Source organism: Catharus ustulatus, chromosome 1 (assembly GCF_009819885.2).
Source record: "Catharus ustulatus isolate bCatUst1 chromosome 1, bCatUst1.pri.v2, whole genome shotgun sequence".
Classification (NCBI taxonomy): domain Eukaryota; kingdom Metazoa; phylum Chordata; class Aves; order Passeriformes; family Turdidae; genus Catharus; species Catharus ustulatus.
In genome coordinates this window covers 63,942,086-63,960,771 of record NC_046221.1, presented here as the reverse complement: position 1 = coordinate 63,960,771, position 18,686 = coordinate 63,942,086, and the positions used below count along the sequence as shown (strand labels likewise).

At 37.5% G+C, this 18,686-nt stretch overlaps 1 protein-coding gene across 1 annotated transcript; it reads right to left on the bottom strand.

The window, feature by feature from the left end:
• Nucleotides 1-541: 541 nt before the first annotated feature.
• PRL (prolactin) lies at nt 542-6,678 on the bottom strand. The gene is made up of 5 exons (XM_033066659.1): nt 6,601-6,678; nt 4,970-5,151; nt 4,479-4,586; nt 2,814-2,993; nt 542-1,004 (listed from the first exon to the last, which is right to left on the bottom strand). Exons 1-5 carry the CDS (start codon nt 6,626-6,628, stop codon nt 813-815), a joined length of 690 nt encoding a protein of 229 aa, XP_032922550.1. The 5' UTR covers nt 6,629-6,678; the 3' UTR covers nt 542-812.
• Nucleotides 6,679-18,686: the final 12,008 nt, after the last annotated feature.

Genomic DNA, 18,686 nt, shown 5'->3' with positions numbered 1-18,686 from the left:
GAATGTGAAAGGTAGATGGCTATGAATGCCCATCACTTCCTTTTGAGACCTACTGAAACCAGTTGGTTCCTTTGACCTCGGATAGTTATCTCAAATACAGTGAACCTTCTCTTGGAAATGCCTTTTCTCATCAGTAGAGACATAGATATATCTATATCTCTGTTCTTAAAATTCTGGATTTGTCTTCTCTCTTCATGAATTGTATGGGGAATCAAAGGCTGTGTTAGTCAGAATGGATTTCTTAACCTTTCTCTCCCCTACTCCCCTACAGATTTTGTACAGAGTAAAATAAATGATCTAAGCAGATTGGATTTTGGACCATAATTTCACTTTAGGGTAGTTTAGTGTAATAGGTGGTTAATCTACTTTTTTAGGTCCCTCCTTTTTGTTTCCTGTCTTTTTGGAGAGGGTGTAAAGACCAAAGCAAGTAAGAAATCCTGTCATCAGTAACTGGAGACTGAGATCCTGAAAGAGAAGCTACTGTTAAAGGCATAAACCATACCATCTATTTTTTATTCACTGATACCACACAGTTATGTGCTTTTGGATTCAAGAATATTTTTATTTGTATCTGCATGACCTGTTTATCACTGAGAAACTACTAGGGGAGATTAGACAGAAAAGTGTGTTCTTATCATACAAGTAGTTGGTAATATTTTAAAGCACCGAGATGTGGTGCTAATTATTGCAGCCACAATTCATACAAACATGCCTGAAAGTTACTGACTGCACAGTGTGTGATTCCCATAAAGTGACAAAGCATCAAGAACACACAATGAATGATTTCAGTACGTGATTAGGCCCCTGAGCACTCAACAGTTGTTGTCGTGGATTAAGCGGCACTTCAAAACCTTGAGATAGTTGTCAATTTTGTGGGAATCTCGGCGGAGGCAGTGCAGCAGGTTGTAAAAGGCAAAGAGTCTGGAGTCCTCGTCAGCAAGCTGCAACGATGGAAGTCCATCCCACGGAGTGTAAATGTCATTTTCGACCTCCCCAGACTGAACCTAAATACACAAAGTGGTAATAATAGTAAATTATAGTGAACCTGACTGGATGTACTGTCCTTGAAGAATCCTAGTTACTAGTGTATGGCTTCTAATGTGCTTTCTGTTGTGGCTCACATTATTTGGTACAATGTTCTATATCTTCGTTCAGATTTTGAATGAGCCGGTCATATTTTTCAGTTTATTTTCCTAAAACATGTAAAAAACAAAACTGTCTCATGAGTTTTAAGAGAGCTAGTGTGTTAACCACTATTCAGGGAAACCTGATTTTGCAGAGAAATCAAGCCTTCCTTAATGTTTGGACTCATCAGGGACATTTCTCTTTGGCTCCCTCCACCTTCAAACCTTTGTTAACACTTGTTCTTAGAAGTTGTTTGTGTGCAACAAACAGGTTAGTCTTAGTCCTTATCAGAAAAATCTCTCAGTAACAGATATTTAGAAGTACTGGGATCCATTAAAAAAAAAAAAAAAAAAAGGCGGAGTGATGCAGTGACTTCTAATGTTAGAAATCTACAAGTAGGAACCCATGCAGTGAGTTGGTATCTGAGGTGAAGATGGTTTAGGTCTCCTTGTCTGAAGACAATCGTTAAATTTATCTTATCACATAAATCTACCTCTCACAACAGAAAGGAAGTCTGTGCTTGGGCACCATCCTAAGTTCACACAAGTCGTACTTTATAAAGCCATATAGGACAGTATCCGTGGAGGCGCTATCACTCAGTTTAAGCAAATGGAGAAAAAAATAGGCCCACTGTGACTTAAAAAGATGGTTTGACACTAATGAATGACCCAGTCTTATCTCTTTTTGTAAATAATGTGAATGAGAAGGTGGTGACAGGGCAACTGGAGCAGCACCTGACTTCTTACTCTTATCTTGGATCCTCAGCTGTGCCCTTTTTAAACATGGATGTGTGATAGAGATGTATTTGATTACACTGATAAATGTATTTGTAGCCTGGATGGAATAAGGCTTCAGAGTGAAGAGACACCTAACTGAAAGAGAGACTGTGAGCAATCTAGTGGAAAGTGGTGGGTGCAGTGATGGTGGCACTCTTCACGCTGTTCAGTTTCTTGGAGCGGTGAAGTCATAACCTCTTGTCAACATCTAACTCACTGACAGAATAATAAATTCAGTGACTAAAAGAGTCCCCTTTAAAAATAAACAGGCAAGAGCTGGTTTTATTCAGGAAAGCTTTCAATCAATTTCTGGTAACAAGAGCTATTCACGTATGGGTTTTGTGAGACAACAGCCTTGTTGTCTAAACTCATAAGTATAGGGGGAACAAAGTCAGACACAGAGTCCAGAGAAATCAGTGTGGTGTGAAAGGAGAAAAGAAAGATATCAGGGTTACTTTGCTGTATGCCACATCATTGCAATAGCTCAGATTCCCAGATATATTTTAAAAACAGTATTCGTTTCAAAACCTCTGCATAATACCTATTTGTATACAGATATATATAAGTATGCTAAAACATATATATATATACACACATGCATTCTTAAGCAATCAGGCTTGCAAATTGAAAATACTCAAAGATAGAATGACCATAGTCTTGTTGATTACACCTTCCCCTGAAGGTGGGTTATTCTGTAACAATCACATCACATTTCTCCTTAGAAATTGCAAGATAGCAGAAGAAAAGAAATCTGAAAGAAGTAAGCTGAAAAGTTATCAGACTCAACTACTTTGTCTCCCTTTTTGATCTTCACATCTACTGTTTCCTTTCATATTCCAGGTAGGGAGAGCCTATCAATTTATGTGTCTTCCTAAAAGCAATTGGCTGGAAGGATGTTAAGGACCTACTTACCCTCCCAACTATTTTCTCCATTCCTTCTAGAAGTCTCTTGTTTTGTTCTTCAATCTCCACAGCCTTCCAGAGAATGGTTTCTGGAGCTTCTTTGATTCTTTGTACTTCAGAGGCCAGATGGACCAGGGGATCATTCCAGGAACGCAGAACTCCCAATATTAAATTCAGTAGGTCTTCATGCTGCTCACCCATAGTAAGGAAAGGTGGTTAAAAGAAGAAAGATAAATTTTGGTAAAATTAGAAGGCATTTAGAGCAGTGTCCTCAGACACTGTGATTTAGGATCATATTCCAGGACCCACCACTGAATGTGGCCTATAGCCCTATCTTAGATACTGCTGTGCAATTGTATTTTTGAAGTTTGTCATTAGTGTCATCATGTTCTACAATATTTGCACAAGCCATATTACAGTGGAAAATATAACAGAATACACTCAGCATTATGAACAGCAAGCCTAAGTATGTCTCATCTCTGTGAAAGCAAACCCAGAACTCCTTATCTGATTTTTGATGAATCTTTAAAAATCCATTGGTTTTTGTGGGGTTTTTCGTGTTTGGCTTTTTTTTTTTTTTTTTTTTTTTTTTGCGGGGCAAGGGTTGGTGGTTTTTTTTTTAGGTTTAGTACTGACTGGAAGGTGCACATTATGGTAAACCACTAAATAGCTTTTATTGCCTCTACGTAACTCATCTGTCCTCCCCTTTGAACAACAGTGCTTCCAGCAGTAGCTCTCTGGTTTTAAAAATTGTCCTTTCTTGTGGACAATGGGAATTCATCAAGCTTATGGTTAAGGTCGTGGCTGTATTAAACTTTTCTTCTTTGCTAGATGCACAACCCAGGGCTGTGAATTCTATTGTTCCCACTAGAATTTCCAAATGACACACTGAGAAGCTGGTGATATTGTGGGATTGGGAAGATACCACCACCACCAGGAAACTGATAGAGATTTTGCTCTAGAACAGCCCCATTTTTACCGCTCTGTTTATTTTTTTCTCCAGGGAATTTTCAAATTGTATCTGTAAGCATAGGCCGAACAAGATTATATTCATCTTCACTGAAGTTTATAATTATTATAAATTATGTATGTATGTATGTAGTGTGTTTCTCTTTACAGATATTTTGCAAATTTTCACACTAGAACCTTTGCATTTGGAGATGATGTGTCCACTTTTGCCTACAGGTAACAGAAATAATATATTTTCAATGGTTTTTTTTTAGCAATACCAGTGTTTTGAATTACTGGATAACTATTTACCTCTGTCTACATACAGCGGTGTGTTTATATGTTTGTAAATACTTCAATTCTTTATAAGATGTTTTAAGATAACATTTAAAGGTTGTAATGTTCTCAGCACTGCACAAACATGGTAACTGGCATCGCTCCATGAGGTAGTATTTTAATTGGAAATAAGATGCCGTGATTAAATGTACAATACAGGAAAAGAAAGGGGTGATGAAAGTCTCTGGTACTTATATATGCTGTATAGTTTGTAAATTAGTATCATCAAATGTTAAATCAACTTTGGCTTTTCGGTGCTTTCCTCTTCCTGGCTTTCTTATTCCAATTGAGTTGATCTCTCTTGTTTTGACAGATGCCTTACTATTCTGTAACCCTCCTTCCCTACCTTCCTCTGCTCTTACACTGAATTACACTGGAAATGGGACTTACATGAATCTGCTGAGCCTGCTCCTTGTCTTCAGGAGTGGTTAAAGACGCAGTGTGGCAGCTATTGACAGCTTTTGCGATGAAACCCCGGCCCTGGGCATAGCGTTCATCCTGCAGAACAGCACGGACAGGTGTTATTGAGGCAGAACGGTAAGAACGCAGACACTGTGCTAGCTAATTGTTATTCCATAGCTTTTATTGCTGCTTTTATACTGTAAAGGTCAAAAGTTTCTGGTGAGTGTCTAGAGTGGAACTGGCACCCAGCAAAAGCAAATGTCCCACAGATGAAGAATGATGGGAAAATGGTATATTTTAATAGAAATGTTGGGGATCTTAGCTGGGGATTCAGGACTATATACCGATTTGGTCACCACTGGGACTTTCACTGTCTGTTCAGCAGTCAAATTTGTTTACTTATTATATGTTAACATATGTTTGTGATTTAAAAGTATTGCAATTTTTTATTTTCTTGGTCTCAGGGAAAGAGTACTTACAAATTCATTGAACATTTCCGAAGAGAGGAAGTGGATGTAGTGAGAAAGTTTAACTGCTCGGTCAAAAAGTTCCTCGAGGGAAAGCTGGCAATTGACAGATCCATTGGGGCAGATTGGCAAAGAGGTCACTCCTTCCTTTGTCAGAAGCATGTGGGACACCAGAAGGGTTACCAGCAGCAAACCTGTTCAAGTTTACAACACAGTAAAATGGGCTCACATTGACTTGCAGGTGTATTTGGAAGCAGCTGTGAGAGCCAGATGCTGGGTGATTTGGGTTGTGCTGTCACATGGCTCAGAGTACCCCCTGTGCTGGCTGCTGAGCAGCACTGGAGGACAGACACACTGTGATTCCATAATTCTTTTATCCTTCCTCCCCTCTGTCATCCTGATATTATAGCAGAGTTTGAAGAGACAAGGTGTAGTCTGTTACTACACTGTGCTATAGTGTACAGTGTATTTTGAAGTCTCGCACTACATGTCTGGATTTATAACAGAGTGATAAACAGAAGAAAAAACAAATCAAACTTCTTCACAGTGAAAATATAGATACCTAATTATATTTGCACAGATATATGTTTAGAAAATAGATTGTTCTTTTTTTCTTTCTTTTTTTTTTCCTCCTCCTTCTCCAAGAAGTCATTTTCTTCTTTGAAAAATTTGGAGTTAAAATTAATTTTTGTGGGAGGGTGGTTAGGTCACTCTTAAGGCTATGATTGTCCTGGGATTTCCTTCAAAAGATTTCTAGCAGCTGTGCTTCTTTGCTCTCTAGAGTTTAATCCTACATTTCTTAAGTCTAAGAAATCAGTGGTAGTTTTTGTCTTTTCTCCCAAGCTTCTGAAACTGAAATTCTCATTATCTAAAGCAGAAAACCTTATCTGTTTAAAACTTTCCATGTTAACAGAATTAAGTTTTTTATTCACTAAAATAAAATATATAGATAAAACCAATGACAAATAATTAAAAAAAGGTTTGGTAAATGAATGTACTTGTTCTGAGACTTTTACTTCTGGAAATTGACCTGTTACCTATAGGGGTTCACTAGACTTACTTAAAATGCCAAATTAAAGAGTGCTTCATAAATCAGCAAACCTATCCCTAAGGATGTCATGTGATAAGTTTCTTTTTTGCCCTACATTTAAAAAAAGTGGATTTACACAATTATTGGAGTGAGCCTTCCTCCTCCCCCATGAGCAAGGTACATGCTGGACACTGCACTCGGTGAAGTACTCTAACTTATAACTCTATGGATACGAAAACCTGAGAGTTGTTGGCTTGGAAAGTCCATGATCATTTTGAAAATATTGATTTCAAAATTACCACATCACCTCTAGACTTGTGGGTGATGATGTCTACCCATAGCCTTCTGAGTGGTGTAGCAAACCAGTCCAGATCCAGACTTTCATGTGCAGATGTGACATCCCTCAAACCAATTTTTTGTGACACTGCCAAGTGCAAAAGTACTCTTAGAAGACAAAAGGCATCAAGCTCCTTTCTTTGTTTTGCCCTTTCTGGAAAACTAGGTGGCTGGAAGACCTTGGTTTCTAGATCTGTTACATTTCAGCTGCCTCTTAATTCAATTGAAATGGAAAGAAATGTAAAAATTATCAGCAGGTGAATGTCAAAATTCTTACCTTTCAGTGAAGCTCCCTTGGTGCTCATGGTAGGGATCCTAGATGATGTCTTGCTTTACCAGAAAGAAACCTCAATACTCGCTGTTAGTCTCTGCACATACCACTTTTATATACACCATCCAGGGTCCATTTTGCATACATTCAGCAGGTTGTGGAGTTTACCTCGATAATTACAAACATCAAATTGCCTGTCTTCCACATTAATATTCAAAATATTCAATATTTTTTGGTTCTTCTTCTTTTTTTGTCTTTTTTTTTTTTTTTTTTTACCTGTGAGGGGGAATTTCATTAATAAGTTGAGCTATGGGATCCCAAGTATGATTGAATGAAGTTCCAATATTTTGCCCTGAATGAAGTGAAAATACCATGAATCCTACAAACCTCCAGTTCTGAGACAGATATTCTCAATGTTTCAAGCCTGCTGTTCCCAGTCCCCACTATAATCTTCTCACCCTTTCTTGTTACCTCAGCTATCTAAACTTAATTACATTAAAATTCTGGCTATTTGTGGGATGCTAACAGTAGTTTACAGTATCCCCATTGAGAAGAATAGCATAAATTGAACAGAAATGTATCCAGAATAAAGGGAATGGACGCTCCTGGAAAGACAGGTCACTGTCTGCAAAATTATAGATGTGACATTCATGGTCAGTTAAAAAATATATTACACAGTACAAATCTCAGTATAACTGATTCTCAGTCTGAGAGATGTTTAGAGTTTTTATATTAAAAAAAGTAGAAATTTAGAAGAATTGAAGAGGTAGAAGTTATATGTTTACTGCTTAATCTGAAATGTCTCATGAATAAGTTAACAGTATTTAAAAAGAAACAAATCCAACCTCTACAAAGCCATGAAATTATTTTCTACACTCAAAAACCCCTTGCGTAAAAGATGGGCATTTCCACCACATGCAAAACACGTGCTGTCGTCAGCAGTGAGGTTTGTTCTCGATTCTGATGTGTCTGTGGTAACCTACAAACCAGCCTGAGCAGGTTGGCTCTGTTTTCTTCTTGTGAGAGGCTCATCTGCATGAATGTGTTAGCAAATATATAACCTTTCATCTGTTTCTCAGGTCCATTTACCCATGAAGAAACTTTCCAAATTAGATGGTCATAATGAATAAGGTATACAGTGTTAATGAATTTTGTTGCCTTTAGATGACTTGGTCCATACCTGTGGAATGGGTATACATACAACCCAGAATCCTTCGTTTTTTCAGGATTCTTGAAGTAATGATGAACAAGGGAGAAGAAAGGCTAAGCATTTAGGGAAGGCATTCCTTGGGAAACAAGATACTTCAGCAATAAATCAGAACCAGTAACAAGTGGTCTACCTTTGCCAAGTTCTAGGATGTTTGCTAGAACAGTTTGTTCTGCTCAGAGGCTGCACCTTCACTGGAAATTGAGGTCCTGCTGAGTAAATGTAGCAGATGTTGTCTGCAGCAGGAAAAGTGGCAATTTGATGAAGGCAGTAATATTAGAATGAGGCCACAGCAAAAACTCTAGCATGGATGGAAGAAAAAACAGCTGTCTTCTATACTGCAGTTAATGGCTTATGAGCTTGATTTAATTCAGCTTCATTTGAAAGCCTGCCCCAACAAGATTCCAGATGAGACTGGAAAATCCTGATATCTTACATTAGGAGAGTCCTATGAACGAGATGAATGAACAGTTAATTCTCAACAGTTAATGCTCTTTCATTCACTAGCCTCCCCTTCTTGGCATTTTGAGGGTTTGGTAGAGGGACGAAAACAAGGCACAGAGTTAATTATTATTAGGGACTAGATAAGAAAGGCAGCAGTTAAACTCCTTAGTCTGTCTTCTCTGTTTTCTGACAGGGAGACCCCTCTGAGGCCTCATGGCATCAGTTGAAGTCAATATCCTCATAAAACTTAGCTTGGAGGATAACTTCTCTCTTGCTATGCAAATGTAGACAAGCACCTTAAGTGTAGATCACAGGAGAGTAGTTTGTTTGAAATAATTGCATGATGTTTAATTAAAACATTTTACCACAAAATAATATACAGTAATTTCACGATTACAAGCCGCACCTGATTATAAGCCGCACCTCCGGGTGTCAGCAACCTTTAGGTCTTTGTCCATAAATAAACCACACCTGAGTATAAGCCACACTGTCATTCGCGGCAAGGACCCGCGTGCAACAAAGTTGCCAATTAGTAACAGAATCGCGGGATCGTGGGGTTTACTGGCTCGGCTCAGGGCCGGGCGGGCTCAGCTCGGCTCTGTCGCTCGGTGGGGCTGCTTGGGGCTGGCTGTCGCTGCTGCTGCCGCCGGGCTCACTTGCCCCAGCCTGGTGCTACCCTGCAGCGGCAGGTGGGGACGGAGCCCACCCGCTCCCACAGCGGCGGCGGTATGCGGAGATGGAGTCCCCCACCTTCCCCCTGGGCTGTGGGACCGGCAGGAGGGAGCCTGCCTCCCCTGCCGTGCTGCTGGCATGGAGCCCACGTCCACCCACCGCGCAACAGAGTAACCAATTTGTAACAATCGCGCAATCCCGGGTTTTACTGGCAGATGCTTGACTCAGCACCTCAGCTGCACTTCTGGGTTGGGAAATTTCAGACTTTTTTCATATATTTGCCGGTCCTGAGTGTAAGCCACATTTCCGGGTTGGGATCAAAATTTTAGTCAAAATGGTGCAACTTAAAACCGTGAAATTACTGTACTTTAATTTTCTCTTGAACCTTTCATTATCAAATACTCTACAAACGTGAATGGATTTAAATTGTCAGCAATAAAGAATCATAGGCAGGAGAGAAGATACTCTCTATAAAGTAGATAAGTATAAAGGTGAAGTTCTTTTACCAGGTGTGAGAACAGACATAGAGGTTACATTTATTTGTGTCTACACAGGAAGTCTTGGGGGAAAAAAGAAAATAAAATCCCTATTTCCCAGACCTGCACTTTGAGTAAAGAACACACAGTAACTTCATGAATATAAACCGCACCATTTTGACTGAAATTTTGGTCTGAACCCAGAAGTGCAGCTTACACTCAGGTGCGGCTTATATATGGACAAAGGACGAAAAGTTGCTGTTTTAGTTTGGAGGACAGGTGTCTGCTGAGAAAGGCAGGAGCCTCTCTTTTAAATGGAGAATGTAAACCCACTCCCTTCAAATTATTATAATTTTGAAATCAAGGGGCTTTCAGGCAAAGATATGGGAGTTAGGAATAACAGTTCTTTACTAGGGAAATTAAAATAGAAATACAGTACTACAAAGAAACAAACTCCAAACCCTGACAAAGTCAGAGTACAACCTGACACCCGTCAGGCAGGGTGTTGGTAGCAGTCTCATTAAATGGTGGCTGCAGTCCCCTTGCAGTGACAGATGTGATTCACTTGGAGCAGTGCTCCTGTAGAAGGTGCAGTGTCCCTCCGGAGGTCCAGTGGTGATGTGGAGAAATCCAGTTTTGCTCTGGAGTCCAGTGGAGAAAGGGGCTCCCTTAGTGTCCCAAAACCTCTGTTTATATCTTGGTAAGAAATGTTGGGCTCTTCCCCCTGGCTGGAGCAACTTCCAATGGGATGAAGTAATTTTATCAGTCACACAGTGGGACTCAATGGGCCATTAGCAGAAAATGACTCGCTGGAGGAAGGATGGGTTGTGAAAAGATAAAGAACAATGCCCTGCCTGGTTTCAATGGATGGCCCATTAGCAGAATATCTCCCGTGAAGGTAAGGATCACTGCCCCCACCCTCAACAGATGGTGATAGAATAGATACCTTTTTATCATACTCTGTATTGTAACCCAAGACAGCTGCCAACACCTGGAAGTGCGGCTTATAATCGTGAAATTACTGATAATTACTAATTACTAATAATTACTAATTACTAATAAAAAAAAAGAAAAACAAACGTGAGAGAAAGAAAAGAGAGGAAAAGTTAAAATAACCAGAAATAAATAGATTAAAATATTATTTTTCTATTATAAATTAGTATTTTTGTCCTTCTTAAAAGTTGAATAAAAACTTGAAAGTAGCTGAAAATGTTTTCTTCTGCCTTTTGAAAGTGACTTGGCTTTATGTAATAAAACTTGGTATCCCATTGTCTCTGATTATTCTCTGAATCACGGAGAGGAAGTTCATTCTAGCCCCCAATAACCACCTAATTGCCAAATTTTAACAATAATTCTAGACAGCACTATAACTAGTGGGACAATTATCAGTACTGAGGAAAAAACCTCTGGAACAATATGAGAAACTACAAAGCACAGCTCTGATTAACAGTATGTTTCCATCTCCCTTGGTCTTTTACTTCTGCCTTAGAAATACACTTTTTTTTAAAATTTCTTTTGGTTTAATTTTTTTTTAATTATCCCATTCTTTTTATCTTCAAGGTCTGTTCTGGAAATAAAATGAGTAATTGCTACCACTCAGAGTAAACACTATACCAAATCAGGACTCACTATAGGCAGGCTTTATTATATACTTTTTAGCTCATTATTCATGCTTCATAGGCATTACATGTGATGTATCAATATTACAGATAACAACATTTAGTGCTCATTTCTCAATCTCTGTATCTTTCCATCTCATATCAGGTTTCAAGCCATGAATTACACTGTGGCATCTTGATTAAGAACTATTGATCAGTACTGGAAGATCGAATATTCCTATCCCATTTTACTTTATTTAAAGTTTTTGAGATATGCAAAGTCTTGTCTCTGATTGATGGCTAATGCAAGAGAATGAAAAATCTTTTCTAATAGAATAGCTCCTTCCAGAGGACTGAAGTAATTTAATTGAAGACTGGTAATATCACTTGATTTTGACTTTTACTTACTTGGACATATCTAACTTTAATAACAGAACATTAGTTGATGCAGAGGTTTGAAACATCAAATTTTTGTTATGTTTTTAAAAGATGATCCCCATGTGCAGATCAAGCAAAGATGAATGTTCAGAAAAATGTTCCTGTCTGTGATCTAAATGATTGACTCTTTGGATACAAAATAATAATAATGAAAAAGCAGTTTACGCGTTCTTGTCTTCTTGCATTCTTGTTTTGCACATGTAATGAGAAATACAAAGAAGGTCAAGGCTCCTCTGGAATTAAACCTGGTAAAGGATATCAAGAAGAACAAAAGGGGCTTTTGCAAATGCATAAATAGCAAAGGAAAGCTAAGGATAATGTGAACCTGTTACCAAATGGAAGGGACACCCTGGTAATAGAGGATGCAGAGAAGGCAGAACTGCTGAATGCTGCCTTTGCACTAAGCCTTCAGGAATCTATGACCTGAGAGACCAGGGTAGAGGAGTGTTGGAAGGAAGACTTTCCCTTGATCAAGGAGGATTGTGTTGCAGAACACCAAGGCAAACAGGGGAGAGCAGTGGATATTGTGGAAAGCAGCTCTATGGAGAAGGACCTTGGGGTTTTGTCTTTCTTTTATAGAATAGTTGCTAAATTATCCTGTCAACTTTACTTAGTGGTTGGCTTAAAAAAATTTGCAAAACTGTTTTATCTGGATCAAACCCAAATCCTCATGGCACATTAAATTTTCATAAATCATAAAACTGTAGAATGGTTTGGGTTGGAAGGGACCTTAAAATTCATCTTGTTCCAACACCCCTGCCATGGAGAGGGGCACCTTTCACTAGACCAGGTTGCTCAAAGCCCCATCCAAACTTGTGGAAAATATATTTGGAAGAGGAAAATAAACAGAGTAATTTTTTCAATCTAGATTGAAATGAAAAATATTTTGTCTTTTATGATTACTCCCTATAAGGTCCATGAAACTTTTATGCAGGATCTAATTAATTTTCTAGGATTCTATTAAACAAGGGTTCTTTCTTCTACCATCTTCTTCATATAGGGAACAGGAGAATTTTAAAGGCATTTTTTCCAAATGTTTGTCTCAGCAAAACCAGGAAAATGGGGATTGAGTCCTTTCTTAGTGTGCTCATTGCATGCAGGCTGGTAAAAAATAGATAAGAACATGAGAGAAAATAATTCCATACAGAGAAAAAACAAAGGCGGAAATCCCTGGGAGATTTTCAGTTTTCTTGTAATTCATGTAGCAGTGAATTTGGTTTCATAAAATTTCAGAAGTAGACAGAAAAATAAAATGGCAAAACATGTTCTAAAGAAAATTTATCAACATTGCCACTATGATGACATACATCTAAGTACACTATGAAATATTAAGTGTGAATCCCAAGTAGAATTCCAGCTAAAGATAACAAAAGCCTAGGGGACTTTGCAAAGAATGGAGTAAAAGCTGGTTAGTGTATAATATTCATGATACTTGAAGTATGGCTCAGTGCTCACTAATGCTGTATCTGTGTATTATCAAGCAACTTGGCAGTATAAATTTGATCTGGATCACACATAACTGCATTATGGCACTTGAGATGAATTATCGAGACACCACATTACAGTACTTATCCTGGCCTGATACTTGACACCAGATTTATCTGGCTCTTGGAGGTCAGATGATAAGGATCTGACATCTGGTAGGACAGAGACACACTGCAAAACTTTTTGTACGAATGTGAAGTGGTAGGCTGAGCCTGTGCTGGCTCAACTTTTAATGTCCTGTGGTTACAATAGTATTTATCCAATACCTTAAATACAATTTTCCTTTTTCAGAGGTGAAAACTAGTGATTTTGAAAGTGAAGGAGAGACTCCATCCTCAAAAATATCTTTAGAGTGGGTTACTAGGACCATTACTCTATTGTTAAATTTTTGACTAGTCGTGACAGCTTCTTCTGTCTACTCAGCTTGAATTTTGTTCTTCTTCTGGGGTGGTGGAATAATCTACTGTGTCATAGCTGTGCTGTTTCCAAAGCTGTGAGATACAACCCAGTTCAAATGAAGAAGTATGTAAGTTTGCACACTTTGACTTATAAGATACTGCTATAAAAACATCACTGCTTTAGCTCTTCCTTAGCCTCGAGAAAAAACATGCTTGAGTCTGAGGGATGTTAAATATCAGAACTCTAAAGACTGAAGATCTAGTGATTTAAATAGTTTCTATGGGTTTTTTTTGCTTGTTTTCCCATATATTAGCTTTTATGTATGATTTTTTTCCCTTGACAATGTTCAGCTACAATCATATCTACAATATGCTACAATCAGGTTATTTTCCATAAGGCCTAGATTTCAGCTAATCATTCTTCAGGATAAAGTAGAATGGTTGCAAGATTTTACTTAGGGTAGACATGCCGTAGTGGAATTCACTGGTGGGCTGGGACTTATTGGTATTGGTGTAAGTATTACATTTGTGCAACACACTTCTAATAAAAAGTAATAAAGAGCAAATTTACCATCAGAATACTGGAGTTTTCCTGCCAGTAAGCAGGGAATATGAGAAGCAGAACTTGGTTTAAATATTTGCATATTTTTAATTCTATGGATAAATGCATCACTGGAAAAATATTTCCTTAAATGCTTTGTGGAACTAGAGTCTGTAAAAGTAAGAGGATTTTTTTTCAATTGCAAATACATTGCAAAGACCACTGAAGTGTGCAGAGATTTTGAGCACATTTGAATAGGAAGGTATTTCCACAGATTGTGGTAAGCACGCATGTAGTAATGGATAGTAAAACAAAATGGCAAATGGCAGTTTTGTCCTGTCCTTTAGAAGCGCATTTTGTGAAGATATATTTTTCCTCCTGATGTGAAATGCTCATTGGTCCAATAATTTCTGATATATATGTCAGGATTGAATAGAGAGTAAAAGGTCAGTATGATTATTCTTGGGGGGTGGGGCATTAGCTGAAAGCAAAATAACAGAGATCTGTGCTCATCTTGCTTCAATGGGAGGTTCTTACTTTTAGTTGTGCATTTATCAGAGGAAGGAATGCATATTGCTCAAAATCGTCTGTTTTATAATGGAATGGAAAAAATACTGAAACAATGTGTCCTTTACTTACTTGTCTTTAAAGAACCATTCAACGTCAGAGTTTTCTCTGAATGATTTCAAAACCCATCAAATTTTCTTTCCTTCATTTGTTTGTTACTGTGTCTAAACATAATACACAAAAAAGCCCCTAACATGCAAATCGCAGCAAACCCTGAAGGATGAGGTATATGTGTACTGGGCATCTCCTGTCCCACAGGAAATTTGGAACCTCAAATATTATTTAGGGTCTCACTAGAATATTTTTTTCTATTCTACCTCATTTAAAGAATATTTTTTTTAAGCTTGACATATTTATTGAACCCAGGCTAGAAATTTATATTGACATAGATTTTTTTGAAAGACATGTGAAATTATTTTAGTAAAATGCATTCATCTACTTCCTTAAACTGTTTTCTTTGAGGGAAAAGCGGGGAAGTAGTTATCCAGTGACGATATATTCTGTGCTATTAAAAGAAATTCTATTACAAGGTAAAAAAATGCATGGAAATACATATAGATATTCATAGCAGGCACAGGCCATGGTATGTTCTGTGCAGAGCTTGTCACCTATTCCAGGGTGTCTGACAGGATTTGCTTATAACTTTAAAACTTATAGCTGATGGCTACATTGGACATTAAGTAATAAAGCAAAGAAGAAATTAATTATTGTCTATAAAAGTGAAAACAGATGAAGCTTTAAAGGAAACATTTTTAAACAGAAATAGAGAAAAATCTAAACAAGAAAACTTTTTGGAAGCAAACATTTCTAACCAGTCCTTAAAAGGTCAGATACATTAAATTGCACACCTGCAGCACATTTTTATGTTTAAAAATTCATTAAAAAATATTGAAGGTGCATTTCTGTTCAATCTCTTCTCTAATGAATATATTTGCATATAATCACAGCTTTTCTCCTTTAGTGCTTTCTTACTCATTTCCTAAGTCCTCAGTATGTAACCTGATCTTGTGGGATTTGCAAAGCTGAGGCCAAAGTCACCATGGAAATGTCATGACACTGCCATTTTCGGAAGTGCCTGGTCATTGTAAGTGGTTGACATGGCACAGCTTCGTGGCTGAGCAGGAACATCAAATAAACTCTGCAGCTTGTTCCATTAGCCATGGATTTTTGTGTAAACAGGAAGAGGTAAATAAATTGTTGCCTGTTTAGTCTATGTATTTTACTTTAGTTTTTTGGAGTGTGATTATGAAACCATTACTTAAGCTACTCTTCAAACACAATTCTTCCCAAGGTATGAATATTGTTGCAGTCTTCCTTGGGGAAAAAATAAAAAAACACACCAACAACCCAATAGGAGGGAGTGGAGTGCAGCTCAATCTTTGCATCACTTTCTCCTTATAGATTTTCTGATTTGGCTGTGGTTTCAAAGCTTGGAGCTATTATTCCCTCTGGAGCATATTTAAGGAGTGTTTGGCTTTATACCTGTGAAACATATCATACCATCCCACCTTCTAGATACCAGAAAAATTAAAATTATTGTAGTGAACAAAATTAACCTGCTTGTATCCTTCACAAAAACGAATATGATAAAGAGAAGTAGGTAATTTAAAAGAATATATGTACTAAAAGTAATTCTAACTAAAGGACTGAAGTTTTATTAAAATTACAATGTTCTTTCCTTTAGAAAAACTCCAACAACCTGACTCAAATTCTGTACAAAATTTCTGCTTTTCTGAGTGTGTATGCTATGCACCTTCCTTAAACTTATGAGTTTTAAAATCAATGTATTAAAAAATCAATAGTATTAAAGATTTCTGATATACTCTAAATCTTATAATAATAATAAAAAAATTTCAGTCATTTGTAGGAGAAAGAGAGCCAGGTTACAATTAATGATAATCGAAGGACAGAATATCTCAGTTTTTTTAATATTTATTTCTCATCTTTACAACAGTAGAACAAAAGGGTATTTCATGTTGGCTTACAGAATTAAAACAGTGTGGTATGAGTTTGCAACACATTTTGCCATTATGGCTACCTTGTGTGTAGGCATATCCTGTACTTGGATCCATTATTTGCACATGGTTGTGAGCTGATGATTCCAAATAATTAAATGGGGATGAAATGACAGCAGAAGAGTTTTTTTTCCAGTTTACACCAGACTTGTTCTGGAAAAAAAATAATCTTTAGGTAAATCAGTTAATGTAATTTGAAAATTCTTCCTGTTGGAGCCAGTTTATCTTCCACAAAACCTTCTTTCCTATACTGGTCATAAATCTATGGTTGTTAAAAAAACAAGCAAGAAAGAAAATAAACAAACTAACAAAAAAACCCAAACCCTTTTTATTCAAAGTGTCATAAAAAGCACAAACCCTTTTGCTTATTAGAAATAGTGATTAGTACAAGAATAGAAAAGCAAAGTTGCCAGTCATTTTTACAGTGCTCCAATTTTACTCTCTGCCTTGTATGAACAAGCATGAAGGATTTGTAGCTACACTGGCAGTAACAGAACCTGCAGGTATTTGGTTTAATAAAGACCTCATTAATCCCATAAAATCTTAGTGTGAGGTAGAGCTGCTCTTAACCATTCTCACTCGGCTAGATGTGAAGAACCTTCAAAGCCTGTAAACATGCCAGCAGTAACTGACTATTCTTATACATTCCCTCCAGCCACCTTTCACTGCACAAAGGTTTTTAATTTAGATCCCTCATATCTTTTAAAGGCTTAAAAAAATTCTCCTTATCTTCTTTTTTTTTTTTTTTTTTTTTTTCTTTCTCTATTTTCTTCTTTTCAGAACATGAATCTGTGAGGAGCAAAAAAGACAACAAAAATCCTTGACATCTGGAGAGAATTTCAAATTGCTTTTTGCCTTCTGAAATGAAACCTGGAAGTTTTTTTAAAAAAAGATGAGTAAAGGGACCAATCAGCAAGAGATAGACCTAACATATCTGAAAGGCCCATGTGAGTGTTCAGTGCTCTCCACTGGAGATTTTGTGGAGGAATATGGTTAGTCTGAAGGCTTTTTCCTAAGAACATCACTTCAGAAAGGGCTGTTAGCCTCTGAATAAAAGCAGACAAAATTGCTATTGCATTGTCCAGTACTGTATTACACACACTTGCCTCAAAACAACTGTGGAAGAAAAAAGAACACAGCATAAAACCCGTCAGAAAAATACACTGCTGGTGTTCCTGTTAGTTCTGTTTTCTGTGGGGAGATGTCCAGAGTGTTTCTGTTTCGTAAGAGATCTAAGGTATTGTGGGATGAGTTCTAGAAGTTTGGAATAAAATCAATAGGGCACATGTTGCTATTTCTACAGGAAGAGTTTTAACATTGTAAATTCTAATACCTTTTGGAACTTTGACTATTTCTAAAACCGTGATGGAGTGTGACTTGCCTGTGTACAAAGACATAGGTCACATGCATAAACGGCATATGAAATTATGCTCTGTTCTGCATTTCTGTTTTTGTTCCTTCAGGATCATCCACACATGATATAGCCCTGTTTACTTTGTACTGGTTTTGGTTTTTCTTTCTCAACTGTTACATATGTTCTATTCGTGCCCCACTGTGACACCACATGAAAAACATAAGGTTCCTTGACCTCCCAAAATCCATTAGTCTGCCACCTGTCTCCACATATCTAGATGTAATGATACTCATACTTGCATCATACAATTCACACACATGTCTCATTTTGGTCTGGATCAGTCCAGAAATTTGTTTTACAGACACATCTAGTCATATGCACACTAGAAACCTCCCACACAAGCATGTATGCATTCAAAACCAATTCACAGGCTTACTGCATGTAATGGGTGTCAGACTCAGTTAAATATGCAGGAAAAATTAGAAGGCCACAGTCTATGTTGGTTTGTAATGCCTTTGACAGAGTAAGGTTCTGTACAAACAATGGAATGGATGATCTGGTTGCTCTCAGCCTCCTTTCATAGAGTACTGTGTGTTAATGGAAGACCAGCTAATTTTGGCACATTATCAAGTGAACCTGAGCTATTTTTCTCAGTAGGTCACACACTTAGCTTGATCCTATGGCCAGAGCTAGAGAAATGCCATGGTCTTCCCTGGGATAGTATGACATGATGCTGAATCAGTGGGTCTGTAGGATGAAGTTTGGTACAGCTCCTCTGCTAAAATGTATCCCTATAAGTATTTTGAATAGCAGTAAAATCTACTGTTTTGAACATTGATAGGGTTTGGCAAAGAAAAGATAGGATTATACGAAGACAAGTTTTGGGATTTTTTTGGT

What these genes read in the sequence shown, in the direction of transcription:
- PRL (XM_033066659.1), bottom strand. Translation starts at nt 6,628, where the DNA reads ATGAGCACCAAGGGAGCTTCACTGAAAG. An exon ending in CAAGGGAGCTTCACTGAAAG is followed by an intron (nt 5,152 to 6,600) that starts GTAAGAATTTTG and finishes AAACTTGAACAG; the next exon opens with GTTTGCTGCTGGTAACCCTT. An exon ending in TGGAGAAAATAGTTGGGAGG is followed by an intron (nt 1,005 to 2,813) that starts GTAAGTAGGTCC and finishes TTGTGTATTTAG; the next exon opens with GTTCAGTCTGGGGAGGTCGA.